Genomic DNA, 13,005 nt, shown 5'->3' on the forward strand with positions numbered 1-13,005 from the left:
TTGTGTGAGCTGGAAATTACTCTTGTTCCATATCCCAGCACACAGAACATCGATCCAATGAGAGCATTCCAAGTATTGCCTACACCTCCCCTGCCAGCCATGCTACACCAGCACTGTGCATCATGTTGAAGCCAGATCCTTCAGAGTGGCTAAAACTGAGGCAAGCAAATAGAGAAACCTCACACTACATTTGAAGTCTCAGCATGATCTGATTCCCTCATTTTCTTAATATGCTGCACTACTGTACCTTCACGAAGGCAGCTTTCCTATTAGTGAGTTTCAGGACCCATCAGGTGAGCAGGTCTGTGCTGCTGCAATGCCTTCACAGCCAAAAGCTCATTTCTGGGAAGTCGCTTCCAGACTCACATTGTTCAGGCTGTGCTCAGCAGCCTCCGTGGCAACAGGCAGGAGGAGTGCCTCACATATAAGCTGCAGTCAGTAGCTCTGCCATTAAGCCAAGGGATCCCCACTCTTCTGCAGCGAACTTCATTTTAGTGGTTGACAACAGGAAGAGAGTAGAGAACTTTAAACTTGAAGTCATCGGTGTAATCTCCAGTGGAGACCTATGGGAAAACGTCACATCTTTCAAAGGACAGAGATGACTGAAGAGTGGCAAGATCATTCATCTATAAAAGAAACACTGAAGACTTCAAAATATAAATGGTTAAACTGCAAAACTGTGGCTTTTATTTCCAAACATACAATAAATAGGTCCACCACAACTAGCCTCTAACTTCATTTTACATGGAAGGATTTTAAAATTAGTTTGTGCATATTTAAAAAAAAATAATAATAATAATCAAACTTCCCTTTGCACATAATTCCATACATAACCCAACTGCATTACATACCAGCTTACGGTCTTGGCACTGTGATGCAAGCAACCAATTAGAAACAGAGCTTTGTGGCAAGAGATTGAACAGAAATCACATTTTGTACTGTTGATGAGACGTACTAACAATTCAATCTATGTCTGAAGTGTACAAAAAACTTTTAGCATGTAAATGCTGAAAAGCAAGTCTCCCTGTGGGGGCTGCAAGGTTTAAGCGGATTTATTAACTGTTTGCTATTTGCTACATGATATAATTTTCATACCAAAATACCTTTACTGCATAGTAACATTCCATATTTTCAAATGCAAGAAGAAATTAAATGCAGTCTTTTTGCTTTATTCCTCATCGCTGAATTTAAAGACATTTTTAACCATAACTCTGCTTCATCACAGTGCAGAAGGCCCTTAATATTTCAAGGATTTATTCAGGCATATCTTTAATACAAAAGTAGAGGCTGAGGAAAAGCCAGAGTAGTCTATACACAATGCACAATCTGTGTACATTCTGAAGCTGTACCTCTTCAAGAACTACTTATACACTCTTCAAACAAATCCCTTTATCCAGCAATTCAAAATACTTTAGATCAGAAGTTTTATATTAGAATCAATACATTATATGCATATAAATACATTTATACCCTTCGGTTGCTGAACAACCCAGATGGCTGTGAGGATGTGACCTGAACTGGTTCTCCACTGGTCTGGGATACCAAACTGTATTGGCAGCTCACTGTTAACCCAAACAGTCACAGTAAGAAATGGAGATCTTTGCACAAGGTAGGTGTGCTACAGCATCAGTTAAGACTAGAAATAGTAGGTGACATCCCGGCACCTTCAGCAGGGCCAGGGCTCCAACTTTTGAGATGCAACACCTGGGCAGTGTTTTCTTTCTCTGCATATGCCCTGTTCATTTAGAGTCCCAGCAGAACAAAAACAAAACGAACAAAAAAAGAAAACCAAAGCAAAGCTTTTACCACTACAAATTTTCTTATGAGACAGGTGCTGCAGCTTTCAAGAGCAAAGTAAAAGTTCTGTCATTAAAAAAAAGCAAACAAAACTCCCACCCCCTTTCCCCCCCCCAAAAAAACCAACCACTAGTGTGCAAGTGTGTACTTCAGAAGACAACAGCAAGGATCAAATACAGACCTCAGTTCAAGCTGAAACACGGTAGCCAAACTGCCTTACAGAAAAATAGCTCTCACTGCAAATCTCATCTTCAGTTAACGAGTGCGCTTATATATACTTATATACACACCTGCCACACGCACACAAAACCCTCCTTCCCCCATCCTTCAGTACAATCTGCAGCATAATCATCATTAGCAACTGCCAGAACGCTTTGGAAGCACGCAGGCAGCCCCTGAGCTCCCCCAGCACCGCCTCGTCGCGAGCGTTTCAGGAGCATTCAGAACAGCACTGGTGCAGCGAGGAGCGTTCTCAACTTTGTCTCTCAAAGGATACAGCAACGCTGACTCTTCGAGTATCCTCCAAAGGTGCTAGAAGTTTTAAGTTTGAAGCGTTTCTTTCTACAATGCCAGGTATACAAACGTGGATCTCTTTTAAATAATATTGCACATAAAAATCATCTTAAACTTCGTAGTGAAAGCAAGGTTGGAGGACAGTGTTTCCCAAAACAGATTAAAAAGCTACCTGTACATATTAAGTTTTAATTTAAAGAACGCCAAGATTATTCAAAATCTAAGCACGTAATACTGACAGAAAAATGTTAAATTGCACAATCTACATATAAATTACATTTGTAAATACTTAAAAGTTTTTAAACATCGAATACCCTTGATTTCACCAATCAGCTGGGTCACTGTCAGAGGATCAGCTCGATGAGTTAGAAGTACTTTCCCCCAGAAAAAAAATAGAAACAAAAAGATCTGCAGTCTTAGACGAAGCACTGGAAAGAGTTAAAGCATTTCAGCTCAGAGGTAGTGCTAAACACATCCAACTAGAAGTCCATTATATCTGAACTATGATGAAATAACGTAGTAAAATGTAGAAAGACTATAAAATTTACAAAAATAAATAGTTCTGAATGCTTTAGAAAATGCAAGAGACTTTGTTGACAAGTGTCTTGATCTGCTTTTCCGACCAAAAGAAAGCAAAGCGTTGTCTCATTTTTAAAATATACCCATCTCTAGTAATGTGTCTGCATCCATTCAATCCAACTACGCAACTTGACGTATGCTGACGTGGCATAGACTCTGATATTAAAAATAAAGTGGAGGCTTTGTAAAAGATCATCTCATATGAAATTTGTTTTGCATGTAAATTCTTCTGACAAATTAAAAATTGCACATAAAAAAGTTTATTGAAAGAGGCATGAGGGGTGATAAGGGTATGTGCCTATTGTTCCACATGTACCCTGGAGGGAAAAAAAGATGATTGCACAGTTCTGATAAATAAATATTTCTTAAAAAAAAAAAGAAAAAAGAAAAAAGGACCACCACCTTCCAGGTTTATAAGTTTTGGAATTATTTAGGAAACCTCACTATAGACAAGTTATTTTTAGCTGTGTTTTAAATAATTCTTTACAACGTTTCCAGTGGCTTTTATCCTGAAACCAAATGAAAGCGGCAGTCAAAAAGTATCTTTGGGTAAAACAAATATCAGGATCCAACCAGAATCTCCATGATGTGGTCCAACTCACTCAGATCTGTTCTACATATTTGAATGTTGTTAGCTGAAGAAGAATTACAAGTTGGAAAGGTCTTCAATGGCTCTTCTGTAGCAAGAGGTGGTGGTCTGGGCGGCATCAGCGGGGGGCAACAGAAGTCTGAATCGTACATTGAAGTATCGATATCTTCAAAAATGTCATCTATTGCCAGATCCTTCAAGTAGCTGGTTGAATTGGAAATCTCAAAGGAACCAAACACGCATTCGGCTCCCTTCAAATCCTGTCTGTCGTCTTCTAGTTTTAGACCGGGATTTTCTGGAAACTTTGGCTGGTCATCTCCAGTAGGAACCAGACAAGTAGGTGGGCTTATATCTTCTACAAAGTCTAAATCCTTCAGAATAGACGAAATAGCAGACGACATATCATCATCTGAAACTATCAGCAGGCTATTTTCAATTGGGTCCTCTGCAGACCTCAAGTCACAACAGTTAGACTCTTGCTGACTAATACCTGAAGGCAGCTGTAGGGAAATCCCAGATGATTCCATCCCTGTGTAGCTGGGAGAACTAGGAGTAATGCCAGTGCAGACGGCAACTGCCTGCTGATTACTCTCTTGTCTCATTTCCTCTTGAATTTGCCGCACTGTGTTGGCTATGAGGACAGAGCGGTGCAAGTTCGGTTCCACCAGCATTTTGTAAGTCTGTAGCTTGGTGAGGCACATGTTAAGCACCAGCTGCCTCTTAACTGGATATGGCAGATTTCGACTGGAATCGAAGGCACTAGAGAGACCAGCCATGTTCTCCTCATAGTCACTCAGTTTGCGTTTTAGGCCTCTCCCCAACATGAACCTGAAAGAGAAGAACTCTGAATTAACCGTGGCCAACACGGCGACTTCTGTAAGATCTCAACAGGCACCTTCAGAAGTCCACAGCAATCAATTTACTCGGTGAATTAAAATTCTGAAGCTGTAAAACACTGAAAGACAGTACAAAATCCTATATAAGATAATTTAAGTCAGAAGATGCACCTTCCAACTGCACTTGTTCTCAACATTTTTTCAAAGGAAAAAACATTAGAAATAGAGTAAGTGCTGTCCAAAAAAGCAGCCTAAGAACTTCCAATTCCCATTTTTAATGTTTACTTTCAACTCTACTATGAGAATAAGAACTTTATAGGTTATCTGTGTTTTTTAACCTCTACCATTATAATTACACAGCATATGAGATTCATTACTGAAGTTTAAAGTCTTACATCCGTATGAAATGAAGCAGTTGCTTAGCAGTTTAACTAAGGAATGAGAGGAAATCTGGCAGTGTCTCAGAGCTCAAAGGATCATTACCAGTGCTAGTGGCCACCAGTTCACAACCTGCTACTAACCTAACTCTATGGACATCCAGCAGGAGTCTTTCACACAATTTTAGCAGGGAGCAGTAAACACTGGTAAAATACTGATTACACACATCTTGATGTGCTTGAGGTATACAGGGACCTCACTCCCAAACAATTCAAAAAATTAAGCAATTATACATTAGACACTCAGTGGCAGATTAAGGGCAGATCCTGAACATACAAAGATCCAGACACTGCACAGGGCCTCCCAGCTTCCTTTTCATGTGAGCACTGGGCACTGCCAGCAGCAGCTCAGCTGATGGCTGCAGCTGCCAGCTGCTAGACTTTTGGGAACAAGGAGATGGCAGCAGGATAAAGCCTCTTTTACTTCTGGGATTTCTCCAGATTTGCAGGAAGCAATGCAGGGCTCCATGGCTACGTCCATGTGCCTGGACAGGGCTGCTGGAGAACTCAGCTCCTCTGGAGGAACAGAAAGTGAGCAGGCAGTGTGTGCTTCTCAGTTAGAAATGCATGAAAAACAGACAGCGAGTAGAGCAGTTTATGTTTACAACTTCTAAATCATACACACAGTTTCTGGGACACACCTAGATAAGTTAAGCCTGTTGTAAGAACGTATTTTTGCTTAATGGGTAAGTAGCTTGAAAAATAAACACAATTAGCTATCACTTTTGCTATCAAAAAAAAAGATTAAGTGAATCTTTCATTTCTTGCAATTCTACCAAAGCTGCATTTTTTCTAAGCTTCAAATGTAAGTTTAAACTTTGTACGCTTAAAAATGTGTTCTACTCTGATTTTTTTCTGCCAAACTGCCAGAGCAGCAGCTGAACCTCTTGATAAAAATGAGGTGTCTGAATGCTGTGTGCCTACTCGTGTGCCCACTCTGCCCCCAGCCCTGCACCCCATCTGAAGCAAACAGAGCCAGGCAGTACTGAGCACTCAGCTACAACAAAATCAGCACCACGTACAGAGTTCAAGTGCCAAATATTACAAGGGGATGTGCACGTACACGTGATAGGCACTGCCTGTAAAACTATCAGCAATACTGCCTGCAACTGGTAACATCGCACACAAACCAAGGAAACTACAAGTTACACAGGCCCTCACAATGAAGTTGTTACTAGATATGCCAGTGCGTGGCACGCTGTGAAGAAACAACATCTGCCTATTAGTGAAAAATCACACGGAAATCACTAACTCTCCATTTTAAATAGCATTTAAGGTTGTGCAACCTAAGGCATGCCCACATACCCTTCCTGTAAGGAACAAAAGCATACATCAAACCAGCTCTGTGTCTGCTAAGCACCATCCTTCCCACACACCACATATTAGCTGTGTTGGATTTTTCCCCCCCACTCTCTACTGAAGCAGACCAAAATTCCTATTCCCAAAGGTACAAAATACAGAGCACGCATGGAACAGCAATTCTGATGGTTCATACATTCAGAACACTTGGTTTTGCCACTTTACAGCTGTTAGCAATCTTAACCTCTAACATCTCAAACGTGCAAGTGTTTCAATTCTGTAAGCAAGCTTAAAGAGCACGCAAACGTGCACGAGGACACATCATTTCACAGAACAACTTAAACCCACATGTTTAACATTTCAAGTCATACAGTAGGCTAGACTAAATATTTTATGCTCCTATAGGAGACACCCTCCTTTCCCTTCAAAAAGAACTGTCCTACAGTATTCCTGACATACGTAACAAAGCTCGGGTCTGACAGTACTTTGAACTATAAGAACTAAGTGCAAGAAACAGTATTTACTCCAATTTCAAGTGTTTCTATTTTACAGACTCCCCTTCTCCAGATATTGCAAAAGCCTTTTTTTTTTGGGGGGAGGGGGGGGGGAGTTTTCTGTTTATTATTATTTAAACATACTCCTATCTTACATTTCATTAATTCTGCTTGATCAGTTTGATTTTTGCCTAATTGCAAAATTGAAGGCTGCTCAAGTCTCTGGCAAATAAAAAACAGAGTGCCACCAGTACAGTGGATTTAGAAATGACCAGTGGCACGGTTGCTACAGGAGACATGAAATTTCTTGTCAAACATACTCAGCTGCTGACCTACAAAAGATACCGAGTCCCTTTGTTACCAGCTAATCCACATTTTATCAGGCCTTTTGCTTTACTTTTTAGCATAAGAATTTCTGACAGGGTCATATTCTTAACAAACTGCTCCGTACTCACACACAATTTGTCCTCTTGTAGCACTGCGTGTTTAAACACACACCCCAAATCAAAAATCACAACCAAACACCCTTTTATGATAGCACTGTAAGCCACTCTTTCCCTCAACATTAAGAAAAAGTTCAAAGATCCAACTTTTAGAATCTTTTGTTATGGAGGAAAAAAAAACAAAAACAACACAAAAGTATAATAAGGAACGTAGCATCTCAACAAATTTTCTGGTGTTTTCTCATCCTCTCTCATTACAGCAATGCAAACAGAGCCACAGCCCATGTAGGGCCAAATACTCCTTAACTGAAGTTATTTTGTGGAAAAGAAAACAGAGTGAATTTAATATTTAGGAGTGCCAAACTCTCCATCTATGTCATCCATAGAAATTCTGCCCCTGACAGCACGCTCCTCATTTACTTTCAGTTCCACGGAGTCCATTTAATAGAAACTCCTCCCTGCTAAGAAGAGCAGAAGCCTCCATGCTCTGTAATCCTACACTGTACCCAAGTTGGAAAAAAACTTGGAGGGAAGAGGCACGTTATGGGTTGGCAGATCTGCAGAGAACAGCAAACACACAGGCCTGCTCAGAGCTTGCAGTTACTCAGAAGAAACATTCCAGGCTACCAAGAAAAATTCACATTGCAACGTGTCGCAGACAATGCAGGACTCGTGCCACCATTTCAGATGAAAAACACAGCTCCATCTGTCACGGGGTCTGAGAGTGCAGCGCAGCTGCCACTGACACATGGTTAGGAAGTGCAGCTGGAAACAGCCACAAAGAACACAGCACGTGAAAACTCTCCATTACTTCTACGTAGGCAAACTACCACTACATTTCTTCTTCCTCACAACATTTTAAGAGAGAGGTGAGCAACAGGTAGAATGTGGAACTGCCCAGAGCTTTAATTTTTAGACAAGAGAAGAAAAGTTTTAAAAAATGAGTACATAAAAGCTGGCTGGCAAGGCAAAATTGCATGAACGCAAACTTGACATGCAGAAAAGCAGCACTGCAGTTAACTACACAAGAATTACTGTTACCACTAAGTAGGTTTAAATGCCTAGATCACCAATAGTGCTTGGCCTGCACCATGCAGGAGGTCCAAATTATTTCCTCATCATCAGTCCCTTCTGAGGTTATCATTAAATTCAAACTTGCTTAATTCTTCACATGCAGACGCAGTGTTAAGTTTTTCAGCCTTAATCTGTCTCAGGTGATAAATGATTGTTTCTCCTGAGAGAAATAATAGATTTGAACAGATGTAAGCACCTCCTAAGTGAAAGCTGCCTGCCTAGTCTCCAGTAGGACAACTGTACTACCTTGAATTTACATCAAAATTAGAGGCTCCTCGCTATTTATAATGTAGGTAATTCTCTTTAAAAGTCTCCTTTGGCTCATAACCATCCAAAACACCAAACATAGAGCCGTCCTGATTGCAAACTTCTGATAGTGACTGACTAAAGCTGACTGATAACCTGATTTCCTGCCCTCCTTCCACAGGCACATGCCATAAGCATGCATCCATCTGCAGGAAACACAAAGGAAGACAAACATCCCCACAGCCAATGGAAATCTCCCAGGACTATCCAACGTATGCTGCGTGCTGATTCTAATGATACCTTTCCCCTACCACATGCATGTTTGAGCACAGGCAACTTCATTAAGTTTTAATTAAGTGGTGGGTGGAGTCTAGGCTAGTATTGCATCTATCAGAAGCTGCAAAGGAAGAAAGGTAAGACTGAAGGTACAGTTAACAGTGTAAATCCTTTCCCCCCATCTGGACTTAACGCTGATCACTTCAACACGACTTACGTAACACAGTAAGCTGTCACCAGACTACGCAGGGCAGCCTATCCGAGCTGCTGGAGATCCCCACACAGCCACATCCTGGCTGCGACTGAAAATTAAGGGGAAGTAGGGGCAGGAGGATTAAATGCCTTAAAAGACTGGAGAGTAAGAAAGTAACCCAGACGAGAATGCACTTTAAAACACACAAAGATGTATTTAAGTCCCCTCCTCCCCGCCCTGCCCCGTTTTAGCCAAGATGAGTAACTGCTAGAGGTGGCTAAAAATGTACATATAGGGAGGAGTGCAGTCCTACCAGCTTACTCCCATACCTAAAGTCCTATGTAACAGTCTCTTTACAGGAGTTAGAAGTGACCAGAACAGAGCTGCTCAAAGAAGGGAGAACTGAGGTCAAATTTGGGTCACAACATCCTGATCTGTAACACCAAAGTCTTTCTGCTACTTCTCCGCTAACCAGAACACAGAACCAAGACACACCACTGTTCAGACTTAAAAAAAACCAACCAACCAACCAACCAACAAAAATAGGACACCCCACACATAGATGCACCTAGCATCTTTTCCTGTATTCAGAAAATAAAAATAGGCTGAAAAGTATTCATTAATTAAGAACAGGAAAGAAGTGAGAGGAAGACTGAGCTAAGCACAGAATTACTTTGTGGAATTCATAACCTTGCCACTGTCCCTTCACTATTTGTGGAAACGGAACAAATATCTACCATACAGTAATATTTTAGGGACTGAAATTATGTTTACAAAGCACTTATGAGCAAGTTTTACTTCTATTTAGAATTTAGATGAAGGCAACCTCCCATCTATTTATATTATGTCTAATTATGTCTAATACTAATTCCTACAGTTGGAGGACATCTTCCAGTTCCCTACTCCCTTCTTTGGTGCTGATAAGAGCTTTGCTTTAAAAGATACACCACACTATCTAAGTTTCAGGGCACAACATTTCACTCTGGACAAGACGACCCTCAACTGTGATGTACATTTTCCACAAGGTACAAACATGCAGCTCCGGGCGATTTACAACAGTAAAGAAAACACATTCTTAGCAACTGCTATCTATCACTGTAGGCTGATAATATAGATGTACTCAGGCATTACTATTGTTAAGCAAATAAAATTCTTCATACTTAAGGAAAACCCAGCATTACTCTCCTCTTCACTTGTGACTGTAGCTCCACACAGACAAGCAAAGCTTACAGGTGTGTATTTTTAATGAGGAAGCATCTAGCAGATATTTTTCAGGAGCGTGGAGTGTGGGTTTTTTTGTTTGGTTTGCTTTTCAGGTTTTTTTTTAAGCAGGAAGAAAGGCCTGGTATCATTTAAACTGCAGAGCAATAGTAGATGGTAAGAGCTAACACCTGATCAGGAGTTACTAAATCAACTAACTCCCATAATAAAACTAGAATATCATTAAATGAAAACACACATGAAACCAAACCAGACAAACAACCACGGTTCCACATAAGGAAAAAGGACTGGGGAGGCAAATGATCCTTAGAACTTCCAATGTGAGGACAAACCAGTAATCAAGTAAATAATTATCAATCCTCTTTTCTTACATGATCTTTTACTTCAAATAGAGATACTGAATGTATTCACCTACTTAATACTGACATATTCTGGGGTTATAGTGATCTAGATGTAGATCACAAAACAAACAAAAGTTACAGCTTATTACCTATGTCAAATCTGCACGCCTAAACAAAGCCTAAAGCACTTCACTTTGTACTATATTATCATAGAATCATAAAATCACAGAATGGCCTGGTTGAAAAGGACCACAATGATCATCTAGTTTCAACCCCCCTGCTATGTGCAGGGTCACCAACCACCAGACCAGGCTGCCCAGAGCCACATCCAGCCTGGTCTTCAAATATGTATACCCCAACTTTAAACTTTATAATTCAATTTACCAGTTTAGCCCACAAAAATAACACCTACAGCTGATTATCAGAACATGGGATATGCTCAGAAGGTAAGATTTAAAAATGTGCAAGCAAATACCCTTAGAAAAGAGAGAGGAGTCCAGGCAGGAAGATTCCAGATTTTGCATAAAGTGTGGTCATCCAAAGAGTCTCCGGCTATTCAGGGGTCCAGGCCATCCACAGAGGTAGGATGATGTGACTTAAGGGGAAAAACACGAAAAAAAAAAAATATTAATTGCTATGATATTTTTAAACTAGAAATATTAAGCTCGCAAATCAATAGAGCTATTTGAATGGCTGTGCTAAATCCTATTAAAGCAGTGAAACTGAAATACAAAAAAACAAGAGTTCATAAATGCACTGCAGTACGAGGACTTGGTAGTTCCACTTACAAACATGTGAAATGTGAAAATTATGTATTCTTCTATGAAATGACAGAAGAGTACTGATCCTCCACATGTTGGGCTTTTGGGTAAGAACATGCACTGGTACTTCTTCAGGTTACTGAACGCTGACTTCCAATTGCAGTAATATCAGAAATCACACATCAGGAGAATTGTGGAGTACATTTCAGAATTAACTCCTAACTTTTACAGGCTGCAAAACGAGATCAATTTTTATGGAATGCCCTGATTCCTCTCATTTTCAGCACAAATAGAACCACTGCAAGTAGATAACAGGCAGGATGCCCCAAGACTGCATGTAATCAGCACAGCATCATTTTCATCAGAACCCTGATAAAGCAACATCTGCAGTTTGCCAACAGACCACACGGATTAAATTATGGATTAGACCAAAGACTGGAAACTCAGGGGGACATGAAAAGGCTGAAGTGACAGCGATCTGAGGAAGAGGCTGGGACATGCAGATGGAATTGTATGATCCGTGTTCTTGTGGTCTCAGCTCCACCTGGAGAACCCAAGTTCCTTAGTTCCAATATGTAATGCCCTTATGAAGGCTGACAGCCTACCCTCTGCATTGTACTTAATGTGCTTGTGTGTATGCATGCATACGTACAGATGCCCACCTACAGCATTCCAACTACTTCACAAAGTTACCACAAGATCCAAGATCAGTTTTATCCAGCTGATCATTGGGGACTGTATTTAAAGAACAGTTCATATGCTGCTTAACTCTGCTTAAAATAATATGTAGTGAAAGCTGGTATCGTATTTAGCTAGACAGAACAGTAAATGAATACGTGTGATTTTTAGACAGCAACACCTAGCCTGATCCTACCAAAGGGATCTTCCATTCACAGGTTCTTGGAACCGAAAAGGTGCAGTGAAACAGCACAGAGGTGCTCGTGGCTGACAATGCCCCATGTAACCTCAGTAATAAGTACAGCAGTACTGCCCTCCTACTTCTAGAAGCTTACTTCCTTATGAAGGAAGGTTTGGACCGGAAGGGACCATTAAGATCACGTAGTTCCAACCCCCTGCTATGGGCAGGGACACCTCCCTCTAGAGCAGGTTGTTCACAGCCCCATCCAGCCTGGCCTTGAATGCTTCCAGGGATGGGGCATCCACAGCCTCTCTTAGCAACCTGTTCCAGTGAATCATGAGAAGACCAATGTTATAAGTAACTAAAAAAATGAGACAAATAAGTCATAGTCTTGTTTTGCTGCAAGAACAACAGCTTAAAAGGTCAACGTGGTGATCTACTGAGGTGTAGCTGCTAAGTCATGAGGGGTGAGGGGAGTACATTCACTGGCCGCATTTTCTACACCCCAGAGATGAAAGGACAAACGTTTCAGAGTGTGAAATCTTTCCAGTATTAAATATCCCTTTTTAAAAAAAGCTAACAAATATGCTGCAGCAGTTAAAAGTTTTGGATTTAGGATAAGAAAGGCCCAGAGCTGTGCCCAGTGTATTTCAGAAGCCCGACCTTTTGCTGGAAGGAGCCGGAGTCCAAGGAGTTATCAAATTCAACTCTTTCATTCCGCACTTTAAAGAATCCCTTTAACATTAACCGTTGAGGTTACAGCTGCACGATATCACGGAGCGGCAGCACGGAGGGAAGGTTGGCGGGATCAGATCTTACAACCCACGCAGCAAACGAGCGGTACGCAGCGCACACAGCGGCCGCACGGCAGGCACCCCGAGCCGGGCGCAGAGCGTTGAGGGCTCCGCACGGCCCGGGCCCCGCCACCATTCGGCCTTTGTGGCAGCAGGCGGGAGCCGCGCCGTTACTTCCTGCACCTCCCCCCGGCCGTAACCGGAGCCGCCCCCGGGCTCCCCGAGCTGCGAAAAAGTTGCACTCCTCCCCCTT

At 41.4% G+C, this 13,005-nt stretch overlaps 1 protein-coding gene across 2 annotated transcripts in view; it reads right to left on the bottom strand.

The window, feature by feature from the left end:
- Positions 1 to 655: 655 nt before the first annotated feature.
- Positions 656 to 13,005, bottom strand: part of LOC100541609 (SERTA domain-containing protein 2-like) — a 13,589-nt gene continuing 1,239 nt past the window's right edge. The window contains exons 1-3 of one of the 2 annotated variants that reach the window (XM_010711998.3): positions 12,622 to 12,897; positions 10,814 to 10,933; positions 656 to 4,306 (exon numbers count right to left, since the gene is read on the bottom strand). In XM_010711998.3, the coding sequence (XP_010710300.1) occupies positions 3,451 to 4,302 (852 nt within the window). In that variant the 5' untranslated portion in view covers positions 4,303 to 4,306; positions 10,814 to 10,933; positions 12,622 to 12,897 and the 3' untranslated portion in view covers positions 656 to 3,450. Of the gene's footprint in view, positions 4,307 to 10,813; positions 10,934 to 12,621; positions 12,898 to 13,005 lie in introns of those variants that run through there. The other variant, XM_003206770.4, reaches the window with a different exon arrangement.

This window comes from Meleagris gallopavo, chromosome 5, assembly GCF_000146605.3.
Source record: "Meleagris gallopavo isolate NT-WF06-2002-E0010 breed Aviagen turkey brand Nicholas breeding stock chromosome 5, Turkey_5.1, whole genome shotgun sequence".
Taxonomy (NCBI): domain Eukaryota; kingdom Metazoa; phylum Chordata; class Aves; order Galliformes; family Phasianidae; genus Meleagris; species Meleagris gallopavo.